Source organism: Bacillus rossius, chromosome 1, assembly GCF_032445375.1.
Source record: "Bacillus rossius redtenbacheri isolate Brsri chromosome 1, Brsri_v3, whole genome shotgun sequence".
In the NCBI taxonomy this organism is placed as follows: Eukaryota; Metazoa; Arthropoda; class Insecta; order Phasmatodea; family Bacillidae; genus Bacillus; species Bacillus rossius.
This window is the reverse complement of record NC_086330.1, coordinates 193,060,988-193,077,474: the sequence shown is the minus strand read 5'-3', so window position 1 is coordinate 193,077,474 and position 16,487 is coordinate 193,060,988. Positions and strand designations below refer to the sequence as shown.

General features: G+C 37.7%; 1 protein-coding gene across 7 annotated transcripts in view; it reads left to right on the top strand.

The window, feature by feature from the left end:
• LOC134527188 (uncharacterized) overlaps positions 1-16,487 on the top strand; it is a 412,406-nt gene that overhangs the window by 20,677 nt on the left and 375,242 nt on the right. For 5 of the 7 annotated variants that reach the window (XM_063359634.1, XM_063359633.1, XM_063359631.1 and 2 more), the window contains one exon: positions 7,952-8,049. The exons of 1 other annotated variant lie outside the window; for it this stretch is intronic. In XM_063359634.1, coding sequence (XP_063215704.1) covers positions 7,981-8,049 — 69 coding nt within the window. In that variant the 5' untranslated portion in view covers positions 7,952-7,980. Of the gene's footprint in view, positions 1-1,062; positions 1,216-7,951; positions 8,050-16,487 lie in introns of all 7 variants that reach the window. One more of the 7 variants, XM_063359635.1, reaches the window with a different exon arrangement.

The following is a 16,487-nucleotide window of genomic DNA, read 5'->3' as shown; positions in this document are numbered from 1 at the left end:
CACTGTTTTCCCTACTGCTGGACCAGTCAATACTGTAGCACCTATCACGTTATCGCGAAGGAATTTTACTTGGAGTCTGGTTCCGTTGCATAAATTTGGTGGTTTAAGATTCCTTAGCAACACAATTGGACAGCCAGTTTTTAATTTGAGTGAATGTGAGGGAAGGCCACTCGGATTTAAAGAATTTAAAAATTATTGTGGATAATGTACCACATCTTCTTGATCCATTACTTTATCAATGGACCTATAGTTCACTCTATCTCCTGGAAGTTTACCCAGTATCATGTTAATGATGTCAACGCTACTGTTTCTAGCTGCCAATATTGCCCTTTGACACATTCACTGGTAGTCTTTGTTTTCTATATGGACTACATCTGGGTACACTAGAGATTAGGTCTTCACTGCTAGTCATACATGCGCGTGCAATACTTAATACTTATTTGGCTACAACACTAATACTTACATTTTAAATATCACAATATCTTTTGAATGAAACGTCCGAATTGAATAATTCAAAAAGTTCTAGAAAGGTATTGAATTAGTCTTGAATATGCAGTAATTATTTTGATAAGGATTAATACCAAGGTACACAATAAAGAGTTTTTGAAGCGACGGCATTTCAATTATTGAAAAAAAATAAAAGAAAACACTAATTGTGAGATAACTACAATAGTTAGACATATGGTTACGTGATATTTTTTGAAGACAATTATATGTTCTGCAAAGTGGTAGTACATTTTTTTGTTCTATAATCAAGAGGTTTCGCAGCGCACGCCGTGTAAGGATTTTTTCGGGTCATTTTTTTACACTTTGGGTTATCTTATTGGACTTTTAGTAAGGATCCTTAAGGTTATTGATAATATAATATAGCCTATAGCCTTCCTCGATAAATTTACTATCCAACACTGAAAGAATTTTTCATATCGGACTAGTGGTTCCTGAGATTAGCACGTTCAAACAAACAAACAAACAAACTCTTCAGCTTTATAATATTAATATAGATTAGTGATGAATTGAATGAAGACGAGGTTCGACCTGAAGGCTAACTCAACCGGATTTCAGGAGGGCGGTTTGGTGTGGCTGTACAACCCACAACCAAGGAAGGGAAGGTGCCCTAAGCTTCAAGCAGTGTGGAGAGGCCCGTATGAAGTCTTGAAGTGGCTAAATGATGTGGTCTACCGCATCCAGAGAGGAAAGAGGGGACGGATGAAAGAGGTACATTTGGACCGGTTGAAGGAATATGCTGAAAGGGATGTGTTACCTGTTCATCCCGAACAGGTTTAAGGAGGGGACAGTGTTACGAACGCAGACAGGACTTCAACACGGACCAGGTTCAGAGCTGGCTAGCGGCCCTGCACGGCCACTGGAGTCACGTGTCATACACTGACTTAAGGCATGCCACGTGTGCCTGGCCGGATTACAAGGGTTGATGCTAACCCCCACCCCCCTCCGCACCCTGTGCATCTTCCTGCCTCGGCACTGTCTTGGGAATTCCGCGGGCTGCCTCGTGGAGTAGCGAGAACTGTTAGGTCGTCGGGTAGGCCCAGTATGACGGCACTCGTAACAGCCGTTCTTGTCGGTTTGAGGACGCCTCAAGTATTTAAGCAGCGACACCGGCTTTCGCGGGAGTTCTGTACGAAGAGAAGGAATCAAATCAACATGGGGTATAAACCTGACCACCTCAGAATTTGATAAAATTTAGTATGAATGTTGTCCTCATAGAGATTAAGAAAAAATCCAATTTTTTTCTTTTTCAAATATCTCAAACGGTTTCAAAATTACGGCTATGTAAAGTTTCCCAAAATCCACTAAAAATATAACCAACATAACTTGAGCTTTTATCCTAATTGAGCTAAAGAGAAGTGTGCCGGAAATTAGGCATTTTGACACCTTTTTAAATTTTTACTATAATTTTAAATTAATTTTGGAAATTTTATTATTCTAATTTTATTTGGTTACAAGGGGGCGATTTACTTTTGTTAGGCCGGTGTACCCCTTGTGTTTAAACTTTGTGCCAGTAGTCTGAAGCACCTTTCCCAGAGACGTATCTGATATTTTGCAGATCTAATACTTGGCTGGCAGCCAGCTTAAAATTTCTCTCGCCTGCAGTCACGTCCCGAGTTTGTAATATTATTTCTCTTCATGACCAAAACTGCATAGAGCAGCTTCTGGGCTGCAAGCTGCTACTTCTCAGAGATCTGCTGAGAGTAGTAAGTCTTGTCACGAATGGGGCTCCAGTGGAGCTGTGTTCCCAGCGGAGTGGCGTTTTCTGTTCCCCCCTTCCTCTCTCCTCACCTCACATTAGTTCTGAGAAATAAAGCTAGGAGCAGTGACCTGACGGGACGATGGCCTATTTCAAGGACCTTCTCCCTGGTCCTAAAGAGACCTCCGCGACACCTAGCGGCAGAAAAAAGCAACTTCACCCATGGTGGCCAGCGAGCTGAGACTACGCTCGTGACACCTGGCGGCGAGTCAGTTCACCGCCTCCGTTAGTTCCCCTTTACGCCGCTAGAGCGCAGCGCCGCTACGCCTTATGGCCCTATGCTCCTTCCTCCCGACCTGTAGAAGTCGATTGTTTGTTGCTTCCTGTACCTGCCGGTAGAGACTGCAGCAGTCGCTCTTTGGCGCGAACTACTGAAGTCTTGCGTACAACCACTCAAGCACTTTCGGAAACTTTCGGCCTAGAACCGAACATTCCCCCTCCTTTGACCCAGGGCCTCACCGCCCGATTTAATTAGGAGCTTGGTCCGCCATTGAGGCACTCAGTCCTCTGATTGCGGCTACTAACCACGTCCTCTCGGCGTCCTCTGCGCTAGGAGGCTTTTCGCGGGACTTGCGAATTCGTGTGCAGAAGAGATGTAGTCAGTTGCTCTAAGGAATGTGATCCTATTTGTACGGTAGCCGATCAGTAGTAGTAATTAGTTCAAGTCATGTCTCTACTTTTAAAGTTTTAGTATTTTTTTCTCTAAATTTTTGGTTTCGTCCGCGCATCCGCGACTTCTCGGTCCGCGGCATCCTGATGTCGGCGCGAGACACCTAGTGAGCTCCGAACTCTACACCCTGTTTGGTGAGTAATCCAGCCTTTTCCCCCACATTCCCGTTTGTTGGCCTTTTGCACCGACAGTGTATGACTGTCTGGAAGCAGGTCTAATTCATTTTGAATTTGACTTGGGTTTCAGACAGGGTCGAAGTGCTGGAGAGACAAATTGCTCCCAGCTCGTGGTCCTGCACCTCCACTGCGAGTCACGTTAGAAGAGATGTTTCCGCGACCCGACGTTATCTTTTGAAGACCCGGGTGGTAATGTAAAATCAACATTCCCCCCCACTTTCTAGCTACGAACTACATTAATCAAATGAATAGCCTACCAGCGAACAGTGCTTTCCTGAAGAGCATATAGAATGAATAAAACTAATTATCGATGTAATCATTGGACGAATCAAATTTTGGTGTGATACTTATAAATTTTTGTTTATGTAATTGTTTGATGTTAAAGTTGAGTATGTGTTGTTATAATAATATCGGGCCGGCCCCTTCAGGAAAAACTTAAATATATTGTTAATATCATTAATTGGTAAACTTACAAATGCCAAATCAAATGGAAAACAGAATTCATTATTTACATTTTTTTAAATAAAACAGGGAACCTATAGACCAAGCTACTTGTGTAGTGTTAATTTATTTATGATATACCTTCTTCCCTTAAACGATCCACCAGCTCCCAAGTTGCTTGTGTGCAGGGAGTTCCAAATTGTCTTGTTCTCCACCTTGTGCCACCTCTGGTCAATAACTTTATTTTTCTTATTATTCTTACCCAGCAAGTTTCCAAGGCTCTTTTTAATTTTAAAATAATTTAATTTTGAGGCACGAGGGGCGTTACAGTAGGGAATGGTATCATTTTACTCAGTTTTAAATGCTCTTTCGTTTGATGTACAACACAATATACTTTGTTATAAAAGGTGTTTTTTTGAAAATTTAAAAAAATTCTTATAAATAGTTTATATATTTGGTAAGTGATTCTCAAAATTCATAGTGGGAGGCTAATGGGTTCATAGTTAAATTATAATTTTAAGAAAGGGTGTTTCATAAGTTTTTGTTTCAGTTTAAGACTATGTCCCCTAACTAAACTTAATTTATTTACGATGGTGATTATTATCATAATTAATTATGTACTTAGGACAACAATTAAGTTATTTACAAAATAATATTTTTTTTTAGTTGGAAATAGTTTTTATAACTTACTTTATAATGCATTTTATTTGAAAATGTAAAGAGACACTCATCAATAACAATCAGCAGAGTCTGTTTTAGATGATTCTTCAAGTTGTGACTTGAAAGATACTAATAGTGGTTAGGTCTGTTGATTGTTTCATGAGCTGACAAGAGCCTCACAGTCAATTTGAGACAGGCTCACTCTCAGTTCTCTCTTCTTTCTGTGCCAAAGTGGTAAACATTCAGTCTGTGTATGCACAATCTACCAGTACTTGAATCTAAGGATAGAAAATACAAAATTAGGAGCTTTGACATGGACAATTTAATACTTAAAAACACAGTTTGGAAAAAATTCTGTGTAATCCACCAAACATTAATTGCTATACAAGTGAATGTACAGAATGCCCAGGTGTTGCCCCAATTCGCAAAATCATTGAAGAGGCTTTTGAAGATAATCTTATAGAAAATGTCAAGTATTGTCAGTGGGTGTCTGTTGATCGTTGCAGTCTCGAAACTTAACAGAAATCTAATGAGGATTTAATAAATATTTTCTGTGACAACATTTAAAAAAATGCATGATTTTATTGTAAAGCAGCAGTCATCATTCATTAATGACAAAAAAGAAAATATTAAAAGAGTCTGAGTTTGTAGTAAACCTATATTTCTCTGAAAACAATAATATTGTCGTTCAGGACAAAGCTCAAAGTTTCCACTGGGCAAGTGATCATGTGACAATACACCCATTTGTGATTTATTACACAGAGAATAATAAACTTAGGAATTTAGGTTTTTTGTAATTTCACCATGTTTGGAGCATAACACTGTTTCTGTGTATACATCCGAGAAAAAACTTGTTGAATTCATGACAGCAAAGTTTCAATCAGTGCAAAAAAAGATTTTTTATTACTCAGATGGATGCGCTTGTAAATTTGTATTTACCCTCTGATTCTGCTGTGGTTTGTACGGCCCCTGTAAATGTATTATTTTATTATATCGGCCTCTTCTTCTTCCTCTTTACTTCTTTTTGTGGGTTGCTCCTACATTGCTACCACCTCGATACAACAATTACATAAGTTACTTACAAAGTGTGAGGTTGAATTTATGTTATCTGAGTGTGATAACTAATATTTGTAGTCACAATTAATAAAACTGGGCACCATGTTCCTATTATTCTTCATGTAGTAAACTTTAAATGGAACAAATATATACATAAACCAGGTACCTAAGAAATTTCATGATTGTAGTGTTTCAACAATTATTATATATAATCATCCAATAATATTCAACATAAAAATTTTTTTACTAGTGTTGTTAAATTTAATTACCAGGTGACAAAATCCTTCCAACAACATAGCACATATAAAACAAACCCTTCAAATTTCATCATTCCATAAAACCTTCTCATATATAAAATATTACTTAATTATGTTGAACCAAACCTTACTCAAACAGTTACTTATAATAAGAACAAACTATTAACGTAGCTATAAGATACTTAGCTTTAAAATTGGATGAGTTTAGTGTTTTCATGCTGGACTATAATCATGACTGCAAACTTTCATGGTACTCGACAGTTTGAATGAAAAATCATATAACAGTTTATATTTACCAAAACTAGCTTCACTCGGTCACATTGAGATTCTCACCCCTACCTCTGGGTTTTGTCGACAAAGTATAACTTTTTTTGTATATTTCAAACATATCAGTTTAATCTGTGTCAAATAATAATACGTTACGATGCTCGGAAATATTCAGATAGTTCAGGCTTACCTGAACTCTTCTTTTACAGAATCAAGCCCGAGGCATTACAAATCCTGTAAATGGCCAAACCAAGCCAAATCAAACCTGATTAATACAAATTATCATTCCACTCGTAGCCAAACATCACAGGATTTTTCTCAATTACAAATATTGATGAATTAAGGCCATTTCCTGACATTAAAACCCTTTTTAGTAGACCTCAATCCTCGATCAGGCCATACAATGGCTTTCAAAGACTCTTTTTCCTTCCATAGCTTTCCTGCACTCCATACAAAATTCATTTATCTAATTGTTACAAAATTTAAACATTCATTGTTAGCCTAAATCAAACTTATTACAATATGGCTGAAAATAAATGGTACTAAAGGATACTCAATATACGATGAAACATACGTTAACATTTAACCAAAATATTGCAAACTCACTAATTTTAAATATAAAAATTCTGTAAATACCTACCCTCCACATTAACATTCAAAACAAAACTATTTGTAAACATGGTGCACAGAAAGAAAATTAAATTAACTATGGCCAACATGAACAAAAATAAACTTCAGAGTCCAAAGAGTAATAAATAATTGTCCATTGATATAACACAAGAATAAAAATCTGAAACACTCATAATTACAGAAATTAAATATTGTTTTGAGGCAAGACTCTGTACGTGGCTACGCGTACACACTGCACAATAAAAAAAAGAAAACTTTATAAACTTATGTTATCATAAGCAAGACTTTGGTGTAGAGGCAGAATGGCATTTTTCCGCTACTGGAAAAGGACCATGTGATGGAGTTGAGGGCTCAGTGGAGAGACTTGCTGCAAGAGCAAGCCTACAATGTTCATATGACCACCAAATTTTAACACCTCTCCAACTTTATGAATGGGCAGTTGAAAATTTATCTGGAATTAATTTTACCTTCTCCACACAAGATGAGTATGTTGAGTCTGGGAAATTTCTGAATTACAGTTTCAGCCAAGCAGTAACTATTAAGGGAACACAGCAATATCATGCTTATAAGCCTGTAAATTGAAGTGTATCAAAGATATGTGTAAAAATATTCTCTGAAGATACAACAGAGGAAACATTGACCATCCAAAAATGCCCTGAAAAACTAAAAATGACAGAAGTTAGTGGATAGATAACTGCTGTATATGACCAAAAGTGGTGACTCGCAAATGTGTTGGAGAAGAATGAAGAAAAAAGATGAACTAGAAGTGATATTTCTGCATCCTGCTGGTCCTTCGTCATTTTCATATCCAAGAAAACCGGACATATTGTGGATACCACTGACAGATGTTCTTTGTAATGTTGATCCCACCACTCCTACAGGAAGGATTTATGTAATAACATCTGAAAAAGCCTAAAAAACTTCACAAATCATGAAGTTTGGAATAACTTTTGCCTAAGATGCAAGTGTTAAATTTTTAATTTTAAGTTAATGATTAATGTAATATAGTAAAGAAATCTGTAGTAGGTAGTCTGATGAACAGTTTCATAAAACACCCTTTTTTAAAATTATTTTTTAACTATGAACCCATTAGCCTTCCACTTTGAAATTTTGAAAATCACTTACCAAAAGTATAAACTATTTATAGTAATTTTTTTAAAAATATTCAAAAATGAACTTTTGGAGAAAAACAAAATCAAAATTCTCAATTTAATTTCTCAAAAACACTTTTTATAACAAAGTATTTTGTGTTGCACATAAAAAAAAGAGCATTTAAAGCTGAGTAAAATGACACCACTCTCATCTCTCTAGCTCAATTAGGAGAATAGCTATGGTGATTTCAAAATATGTCTGTCACTTTTTTTGGTTTTGATTTTGGGAAACTTTTACATAGCCGTAATTTTGAAACCATTTGAGATATTTAAAAAAAAATTGGCATTTTTCTTAATTTCTATGACAACCTTCATACCTAATTTCATCAAGTTCTGAGGTGGTCAAGTAAAAAATTTTGTTTTAGTGTATTGATTTCAAGGTGACAAGGGTGATGGTGAGTGGCGCGACATGGAGCTTATCTGGATCGTGAGAGTGCGGCGACAGTGGCAGGAGACTGTGTGTGCGAACAGGCGCGAGGTAAGGTGCAAATCACTGTTGAGCCTAGCTCCAGTGAGGAGTGCGAACTACGAAACTTTAGACATAGAGTGACTTGAGAATAAGCATTTTTAAGTGCCATTGGTTTGTGGTCAGTCATTTTTAAGTACTATTATTTATTATTAATGTAAATATTAGTACATAATAAAACTGGAAAAAAAATTAATTGGGCTATCCCTTAAGAACGCAGTTTTCAGCTTATTATAAATCGTAACAATATTTATACGATTTACAAATAATTTGAACGAATTTAATAGTTTGCATACTAAGGGAGTTATGAATATTTTTGTCTTTCAACCCCTGTTATTTTCCACACTTACAGTAATGGTTATATAAAAAATATTTTCGGACAAAAGTTGTAGTTAAAATTTTTATGTTTTATAATATAAAGAAATGGATTTAATAGTGTACAAGGTACAGATTTTATGAATTTTTTTATTTTAAAATTCTTTTTTTTTATTCCTTGAAAAAATGGTTTGGCTTATCAAAAATTGTTTCAAACAAAAGTTTTAGATTAAAATTATAAGATTTACAAAAACTTTGAATGAATTTGATAGTGTGCCTACGAACAGAATTATGATTTTTTTTTGCCCTTTAACCCTTGTTTTTTCCAGTTATGGTTGGTTGTATCAAAAATATTTTTAGACAAAGTTTTCAGTATTACTATTATGAGTTATAATACATTCAAACTGATGTGATATTTTCCATATTATGGGAGTTACATTAGATTTTATGTATTTGGAAGAAATTTGTTAAAAATAGCGGCAGTTATTTTTTACGCAATATTGTGGGTATGTGTATATATAAACTTTTGAGTTGACTATGGTTTTGGGGTCGATGGACCACGAAACAAAAACTATATAAAAATCTTCCAGTAGTTTTATTATGGTAACAGCTACAATAAATAGATATTATTTTTGAAATCTACCTAAAATATCCAACTATAAACTTAGTCCCCTACAAAATGTCTCCCATGGTTTATCACAAATACAAAGAGTACCCTTTAGCAAAAAGATGTAACACCCCTCGTGCCTCAAAATTGAATTATTTTGAATTACTTAAAAGGAGCCTTGGAAACTTGCTGGATAAAAAAAATAAGTTAAATAAATTGATTTACCAGAGGCGACACGAGGTGGGGAACAAACAAAATTTAGGAACTTCCTGTAACAAGCAAGGAGGAAGTTAGTGGATCGTTAAAATCAATAAATAAAAACTACACGATTAACTTGATCTATAGTTTCCCTGTTTTATTTGCCCTGATGAATTACCTTGTTTCCATTATTTTACATACAAAAGGTTTTAACAAGTTTCAAAGATTAACAAAAAGAAAAACGAAAATGGGCCGGCCCGCGATTATTTAAAACAATTTACATTCTTAGTTTGAAATATAAACATTTGCATTATGAGTTTCACACCCAAAATTGGATGGATCCGATGATTACATTGATAATTAGTTCTATTCGTTCTACATGTTCTTGAGGAAAACACTGGTCGCTGGTGGGTTGGTCATCCGCTTAAGATAGTTCGTAGCTAGGTAAGGGGGAAATGTTGAATTTACATTACCACCCGGGGTCTTCAAACGATCACGTCGGGTAGTAGAAACGTTTCTTCTAATGTGACCCACGGAACAGGAGGGGGGGGGGGGGGGGGGGGCCACGAGATGGGAGCAATGAGTCTCTCCCTGTCATCGACCCTGTCTGCAACAGTCCAAATCAAAACTGATTAGAACTTGTATACAGGCAGTCTATGGGGCAGAAAATGCCCAAAAAAAATTTAAGGGAAAAAAAAGGGGGGTCGCGAATTATCACTCACCAAAACAGGGGAGTTGCCCAGCACGCTGCAGTCGTGGAGTCAGCCAGGGTCTGGAGCTCGCGAATTGCGCGGCAGGACGCGGATGATTTCTTCATGAGAACATTTAAAAGAGAAAAATTTCGAAGGCAAATAATTAAACTATGCAGACAGACTAATCTACTAGGATTGACTTGAGGGATAGCATCCCTTATACAAAGCGACTACATAGTCGTTAGCGGTCGGATGAAGTCTTGCAGAGTCTGCCGATTCGCCGATACTCGCTGGAGATCTGTCTGCAGACGCGACGCGAGTTGGTCTGTGTCGCGGCAAACCGCGTCTCGTAATTAAAAGTGTCCGCCGGCTCTTACAGGTGGAGGGAGGTCTGGGCCGCCGAAAGATTCCGAACTTGCCCGAATGCGGGCGGAAAAAAAACTCTGGCAGTAGTTTTGAAGTTGGCATCACTGGGCGACAGTAGAGAAATCTGTCGGAGGGGTCTGAGTTGAAAACAATCAACTCGCCCCTGGCGTCCATATAACTCAAGGGAAAGCAGGTGCTGCTCTCTGGCGCCCTAGAGGGTAGGCTAGCGGAGAAGTTCGCGACTTGGTCGCTAGGTAGCGCTTGCCATCAGTTCTGGCGCACTCGTGTAGACCTTGGGGACGGTCACTGTTGTCCAGGGGGTTACGATCGGTCATTGGTCTTACTTGGAACTGAGAAGGGGGGGGTGAGGGTAAAATGCAACGCAGCTGGGAATCTACGCCCCGTCGTGGCTGCAGAGGAGCGAACATAACACTAATACGTGATGGAAAAGGCCAATCTCAGCTCGTCTCTGAGAACTGGTCGCCTGCAAGCTACAGGCTTGTCTATGCAGTTAGGGTCACAAAGAGAAATGATATTACAGGCTTGAGGCGTGACTGAAGGCGGGGGAAATGGTAAGCTGTCTACCAGTCAGGGATTAGGCCAGCAAAATATCCGATACGCCGATGGGAAAGGGGCTTCAGAGCACTGAGACAAAGTTTAACTCAGAGGAGTACACCAGACTAACAAAGTAAAATCACACTATAGTAGAGCAAATAAAATTTCCACACAAAAAATTTAAAATCATAATAAAAATTTAAAATATATCGTGTCGAATTTACTAATTAACGGTACAAAGAAAAAGAGGAAACTATAAATTTTTAATGTGCTGTGGTTGCGAGGACTGAATAGGCTAACTCTAAGTTCGGTGTTGCGAAGCGTAGAAATGGTTGTCAAAGTTCAAATATTTCAAACTGCAGAGGAAACGATATGATACATAAAGTTCCATTCTCTCGCATGTACTGCATTCGTTAACTTGTCATGACTTGATGTCAGTGTAAGTTGGGTACACAGGCGATAATCTTAATAAAAACGGCGAGGGTCAATGATTCAGCACTAGCCAAATAAAATTGCATAGAAACTTCATGTACTTATTCACTTTGTGTGCTTGCCCAGTGTTCAAGGCTGCTAACTTTTGCTGGCAGGAATGCTGGAATCATGGCAAGTACTTCCTTACACTAGCTCTGCCGAGTGCAAGGTCAAATGTTTGTGCGCGCGAAGCTGTGTTGCAGTGACTGACTGCACGAGGATCTCTTACATTGGACAGGAAGTGCGTAGCAAAAAAGTCGTGAAAGTTAATATAAATTTCTTGTAAAGTTTTTCTTGCAAATGTTTATAATGGCATGAGCAACTAAAAAGGGCAAACTTGATGCAAGGTTATTTACGAGTTTGATACAAAAAAGATTTAGAAATGCAGAGCAAAAATTCAGTTCAGTGAATCGACTGGCATACCAGCATTTGAAAGTGAGTACAAAATCAAAAAGGTACTAAAAACATTTTCTTGAAATTGCATTGCAATATCTGGGGTGCTGGGACTGAGATAGGCTGGACCTTAACTTGAAAGTTTGCGGGTCTTGCGACGATAGTCTCGTGCGTCTCATGTGACGCGGGGCACAGTATACCAGGTTCCCTTTGGCCAGCTTCGCGATGGCCTAAAGACCTAAGAGACACTGAAGGTAGCCCCCTGGGAAATGTGTTTAAATTGGTTAATTATGTTAATTTTATTCATTTCATGGTTTGTAACGCCCCTCGTGCCCTAAAAATAGATTTTTTAAATGTATAAAAAAAATCCTAGGAAACAGCTGAGCATAATTATAAAGAAAAAGGTAAGTATTACCAGAGGTGGCACGAGGTGGTGAACAAAACAATTTGATACTCCCTGAACACAAGCAACTTGGGAGCTAGAGGATCGTTTAAATAGATATAGGTTAATAAGAAACAAATAAATCACTACATAAGTAGATTGGTCTATAGGTTTCCTTGTTTATTTAAAAAAAAATTAAATCAAATCTGTTTTCCCTTTGTTTTGGTTTCACAATAAAAGGTATTAACAAGTTACTAAAAGGAGGGCCTGCCCGATATGATTAACACGTTATACTATACTTTTAACAACAAATCAAGCACAGAAAAACAATTTAAAAATGTCCTTCCTGACATATTATAGCAGGTTAGCTTCGTCCACTCATTACTGTAACAATTTCACATATCCATATTTGTTAAGTTCTCTATGGCACTGCTCGCTGGTATTCATTCAAATAATTTCTTTCGTTGGTTGTAGGGAGAAGTTATATTTTAAAATATCACCCGGGGCTTCAAAGTTGGACGTCTGGCCGGGATAAAGCTGTTCTTAAAGAGACTTGAATCTCGAGGTCCTGGACAACATGATGGGTGCAATTTCAGCACCCAAATGTTGGACCCTGTCTGAAACACATGTCAAATTTGGACGAATTAGACCTGCTTCCAGACAGTCAAACACAGTCGGCCTGAAAAGGCCAACAAACGGGAATTTGGGGAGGAAAAATAGACCGAAGTACTCACCAAACAGGGTGTAGCTCCTGGACTCAGGAAATGTCTCGCGACGACATCCTAAAGGCGCGGACCGAGAATAGTGCGGATGACGCGGAAGAATCCATGATTTAGGAAAATATAAAAAATACAATTTAAACTAAGACATAACTTGTTGCCTAATGACGACTGACAAGCTACTGCTACGTATTGAAACTGGGATCACATCCCTTAAGACTGCTGACTACATTCCTTATTCGAAAGAGTTCATCGTTGCCGCGGAAAAGCCTCTGAACAGAGGGGACGCAGAGATGACGCGGTAAGTAGCCGAAGTCTAAGTACCGCAATGGCGGACAAAGCTCCTAAATAAAACGGGCGCTCTGCCCTAGGGAAAAGAGGGGGAAGGTTCGGCTCTGGACCAAAAACTTCCGGAGGTGGGCGTAACTACACCTTCAGTTGTTGCGCCGAGGAATGACAACTGCGCTCTCTACCAGTGGGCACAGAAAGCTACATACAATCGACTTTTACAGGACGCGAGTAGAAAGCATAGGGCCTTATGGCGCAGCCGGTGCTGCTCTCTTGCGCCCTAAAGGGGAAGGAAAGAAGGAGGTTAGCAAAGTCGCCACTAGGTGTCGCGGGCGTTAGCTCCACTCGCTGGCGACAAGAGCAGAAGTAACTGTTTCTGCCACTAGATGTCGTGGGAGGTCCATATCTGCACATATTTTTTCTGTGGCAAATCATCCTTGAAGTAAGCCACTCCCTGGCGAGTTCACGTAAGGGCAATGATCCTGGGCTAAATTCTGAGAACCAAAGGTGTGGGACTGGGGGGTGAGGGTGGACAAAAAACGCAACGAGGCTGGGAAAGAGCATCCTAACGTGACTTTCTATGAGTGAACCTAAGACGTATGCGTGACAGGAAGAGCTGTTTTAAGCTGGTCTCTGAGAAGTGGTAACAACTCGTCCAGAGCTGTTGTGTGCAAATTTAGTCATTCAGGGAATTAAAGTTACAGGCCCACAGGCATGACTGCAAGTGGGAGAAATGTCATCCGGGCTGCTGACGACGTCTTTGACTTGCAAAAGAGCAGATTGGCCCCTGAGAAAAGGTGCCTCGGTCCACTGCCGCAAAGTTTAACTAAGTAGAGTACACCAACCTAACAAAATGTAAATCACCCTTGTGTACGTAACCAATAAATATGAAAAAGAAGATTTCCAAAAATAATTTAAAATTATAATAAAAATAAAAAAAAATTGTGCCGAAATACCTAATTTCCGGCACAGGTTTATAAATTTTAAGTCATTTTTAGTTCATTTTAGTTAATTATTTTTGCACCTAAGCACCTATCAAATATACTGTCTAGTTATTTTTAGGTAAAGTGGGCAGTCTTTTTTTTAACACGTTTAGTTTTTAATGTATTTTCATTTAATTTTTTTTAAAATATGTTCTTTAATTTTATTTTTAGTGTATATTTTACATGGGGCTAAAAGTGGTGGGTTTTTAAGAACTGCAAAAGTATGTTAACGAACTTATGTGCCAAAGAATGAAAACTGTTTGCCGACTCTGCCGCTAGGGTCAGTAGGAGGGAGGGGTGAAGTGTGATGTAGTGGCCAGTACTACCAGGGGAGTCGCTGAGACCCAGCTGACACGTGTGGACGTGCCACGTAAGCGGTAGATGCTGATAGGGCCAGGCAGTATGGGAGTGATGACAAAACATAATAAATTTAATGCAAAAGTGGCAAATTTCAAATGTACGAGTCAGAAGTGCTTGGTGGTGAGCTGGTAAGAAGAATTTGATGCGAATGTGTGCGAACCCAACAACCTAGTCTTTGAGCCTGGCTACCTTTCAAGTGGCTGCTCAATGAATCACCTGGTTGTTTGTAGCTACGTCGTCAATGTACAAGTAAGTCATCTGCTCCATCCCCAGTGGTATGACATCACATAGTGTCGGGTTAGACAGCAGCTTAAAAATTGTAATTAAGGAAATTTGCACAAACTTAGCATTTTGAAATTGATGGGCATGCCCAGTAGAACATTTTTCAGATAAAAATAAAACTCTTGCTCCTGTAATGAAAACATGTGGTAGAGCAGTGGACAAACTTTAATGACTCGGGTCAAATAAACTGAAAATTATTTTATTGGACAATTTCGTAAGTATGATTGTAAATAGTTTTTCTAAAGTATTTTCCAGGTTGTTTAAGTTTGATAATCAGGCTGAATATAGTAACGAAATTCATGGTAATTTTAAGTGCAGTACATATATACATAAAAATATGTACATTTGAAGTTATGTTTTAGTAGCCTTTTTTTATGCGGGCTGATACATTGTATGATACACGAGCCTTGTTCAAATTCAGATTAGTTTTTAATAAATTTTTGAACGTATTTTCTAGTTGTTGTGATTTATTTTAATAAGGTGATTACATATGGTTCTTACCTTATATTTTGAGAATATGAATGTTCTGCTCTGCTTTTCGAGGCACCTGCTTTAAGGAACAATGAGAAACTCCATACACAAAAATTAAGTAGAATGAAAATTTTAAATTTTTTTGAGTCCCTTTCCCAGGTGGGTGTCTAACTTGTTATGGTTTACCCTTGAGCGGGTAACCCATTACACCCCGATCCAGTTCACAGCCTTGGGCAGCCTGCTCTGTGGAGATGTCCGCTCTCTCTCGTAGTTGTAACTCCACCTCACCTTTGCCGCAGTGGTCACCTCTCATTTTCTTTGCATATGTGTGCCAATGAAACTTACTGCAAATCACACACCTTAGCCTCACAAAAGTTGGTAAACCTGTCCACTGTTATGGTACGCTAAAAGTCAGGCTACACCTGTTTTTATGGTAGAGCTATGATACTACAGTTACATTAATAAAACAAACATTTGGCCACTAAACGCTGCACAGTTGTAACTTTTACATTTATAGGACACTATAAGTAGACTAGTACATAAAACACTTGTTTTTCAACAATTTTACAGGCTAATACAAGTTCAAAAACATAAGCAAAAAAATAACAAAACAGAAAACTAGACTTTCATGAAATCATAGAGTAACAAATAGCTAGAGGTGTGCCATCGTCTCAGAAGTTAATGATTTAAAAGCACATATATAATGTTTATTTGTATGTAGCCTTTTTTTTTTCATCCTATCAATTTTTGTTACATGCTGTACGCACATTGTAAAAATTAATTTTCATCATTTTTTCATTAAGTGCCTAAGAAGTATAACCTAACGTCACTTACATAAATATACTTGAAATGTTTATAAACACAATTTAAATCACTAATATTTACAATAAATAAAGGTTTTTAGTGATATGGACCAGTACTCAACATCAGTCTCTAAAGATTAATTTAAAAGCACATATATAATTTTTAGTTGTATGTAGCTTTTTTTTGTATTTAGCCATTTTTTTCATCCGGTGAAAATTTCATTGCATGGTGCATGGGCATCGTAAAAATTCTCTTTCATAATTTTTTCATAACTTACCTTATGAGGTATAACTTAAAAAACATTATTTAAAAATGTACCTAACATAAAATTTAAAAAATTAAATCAGTAAAATTTAGTAAGTACTAATATTATTAAAATTCCAAAGTATCTTAATGTTGTGGTAGTCAGATGACAATAATGGAACCATGTCATCAATGGCACGTCATGACCTAAATATGTAAGTATTGTGAATTGTATTATTTGCAAATAGCCAAAAACATCTAATATGTAAAAATTCACAGGTAAATAAACTGCTTTTAATATGACTATGTGCTCTTCAAAAT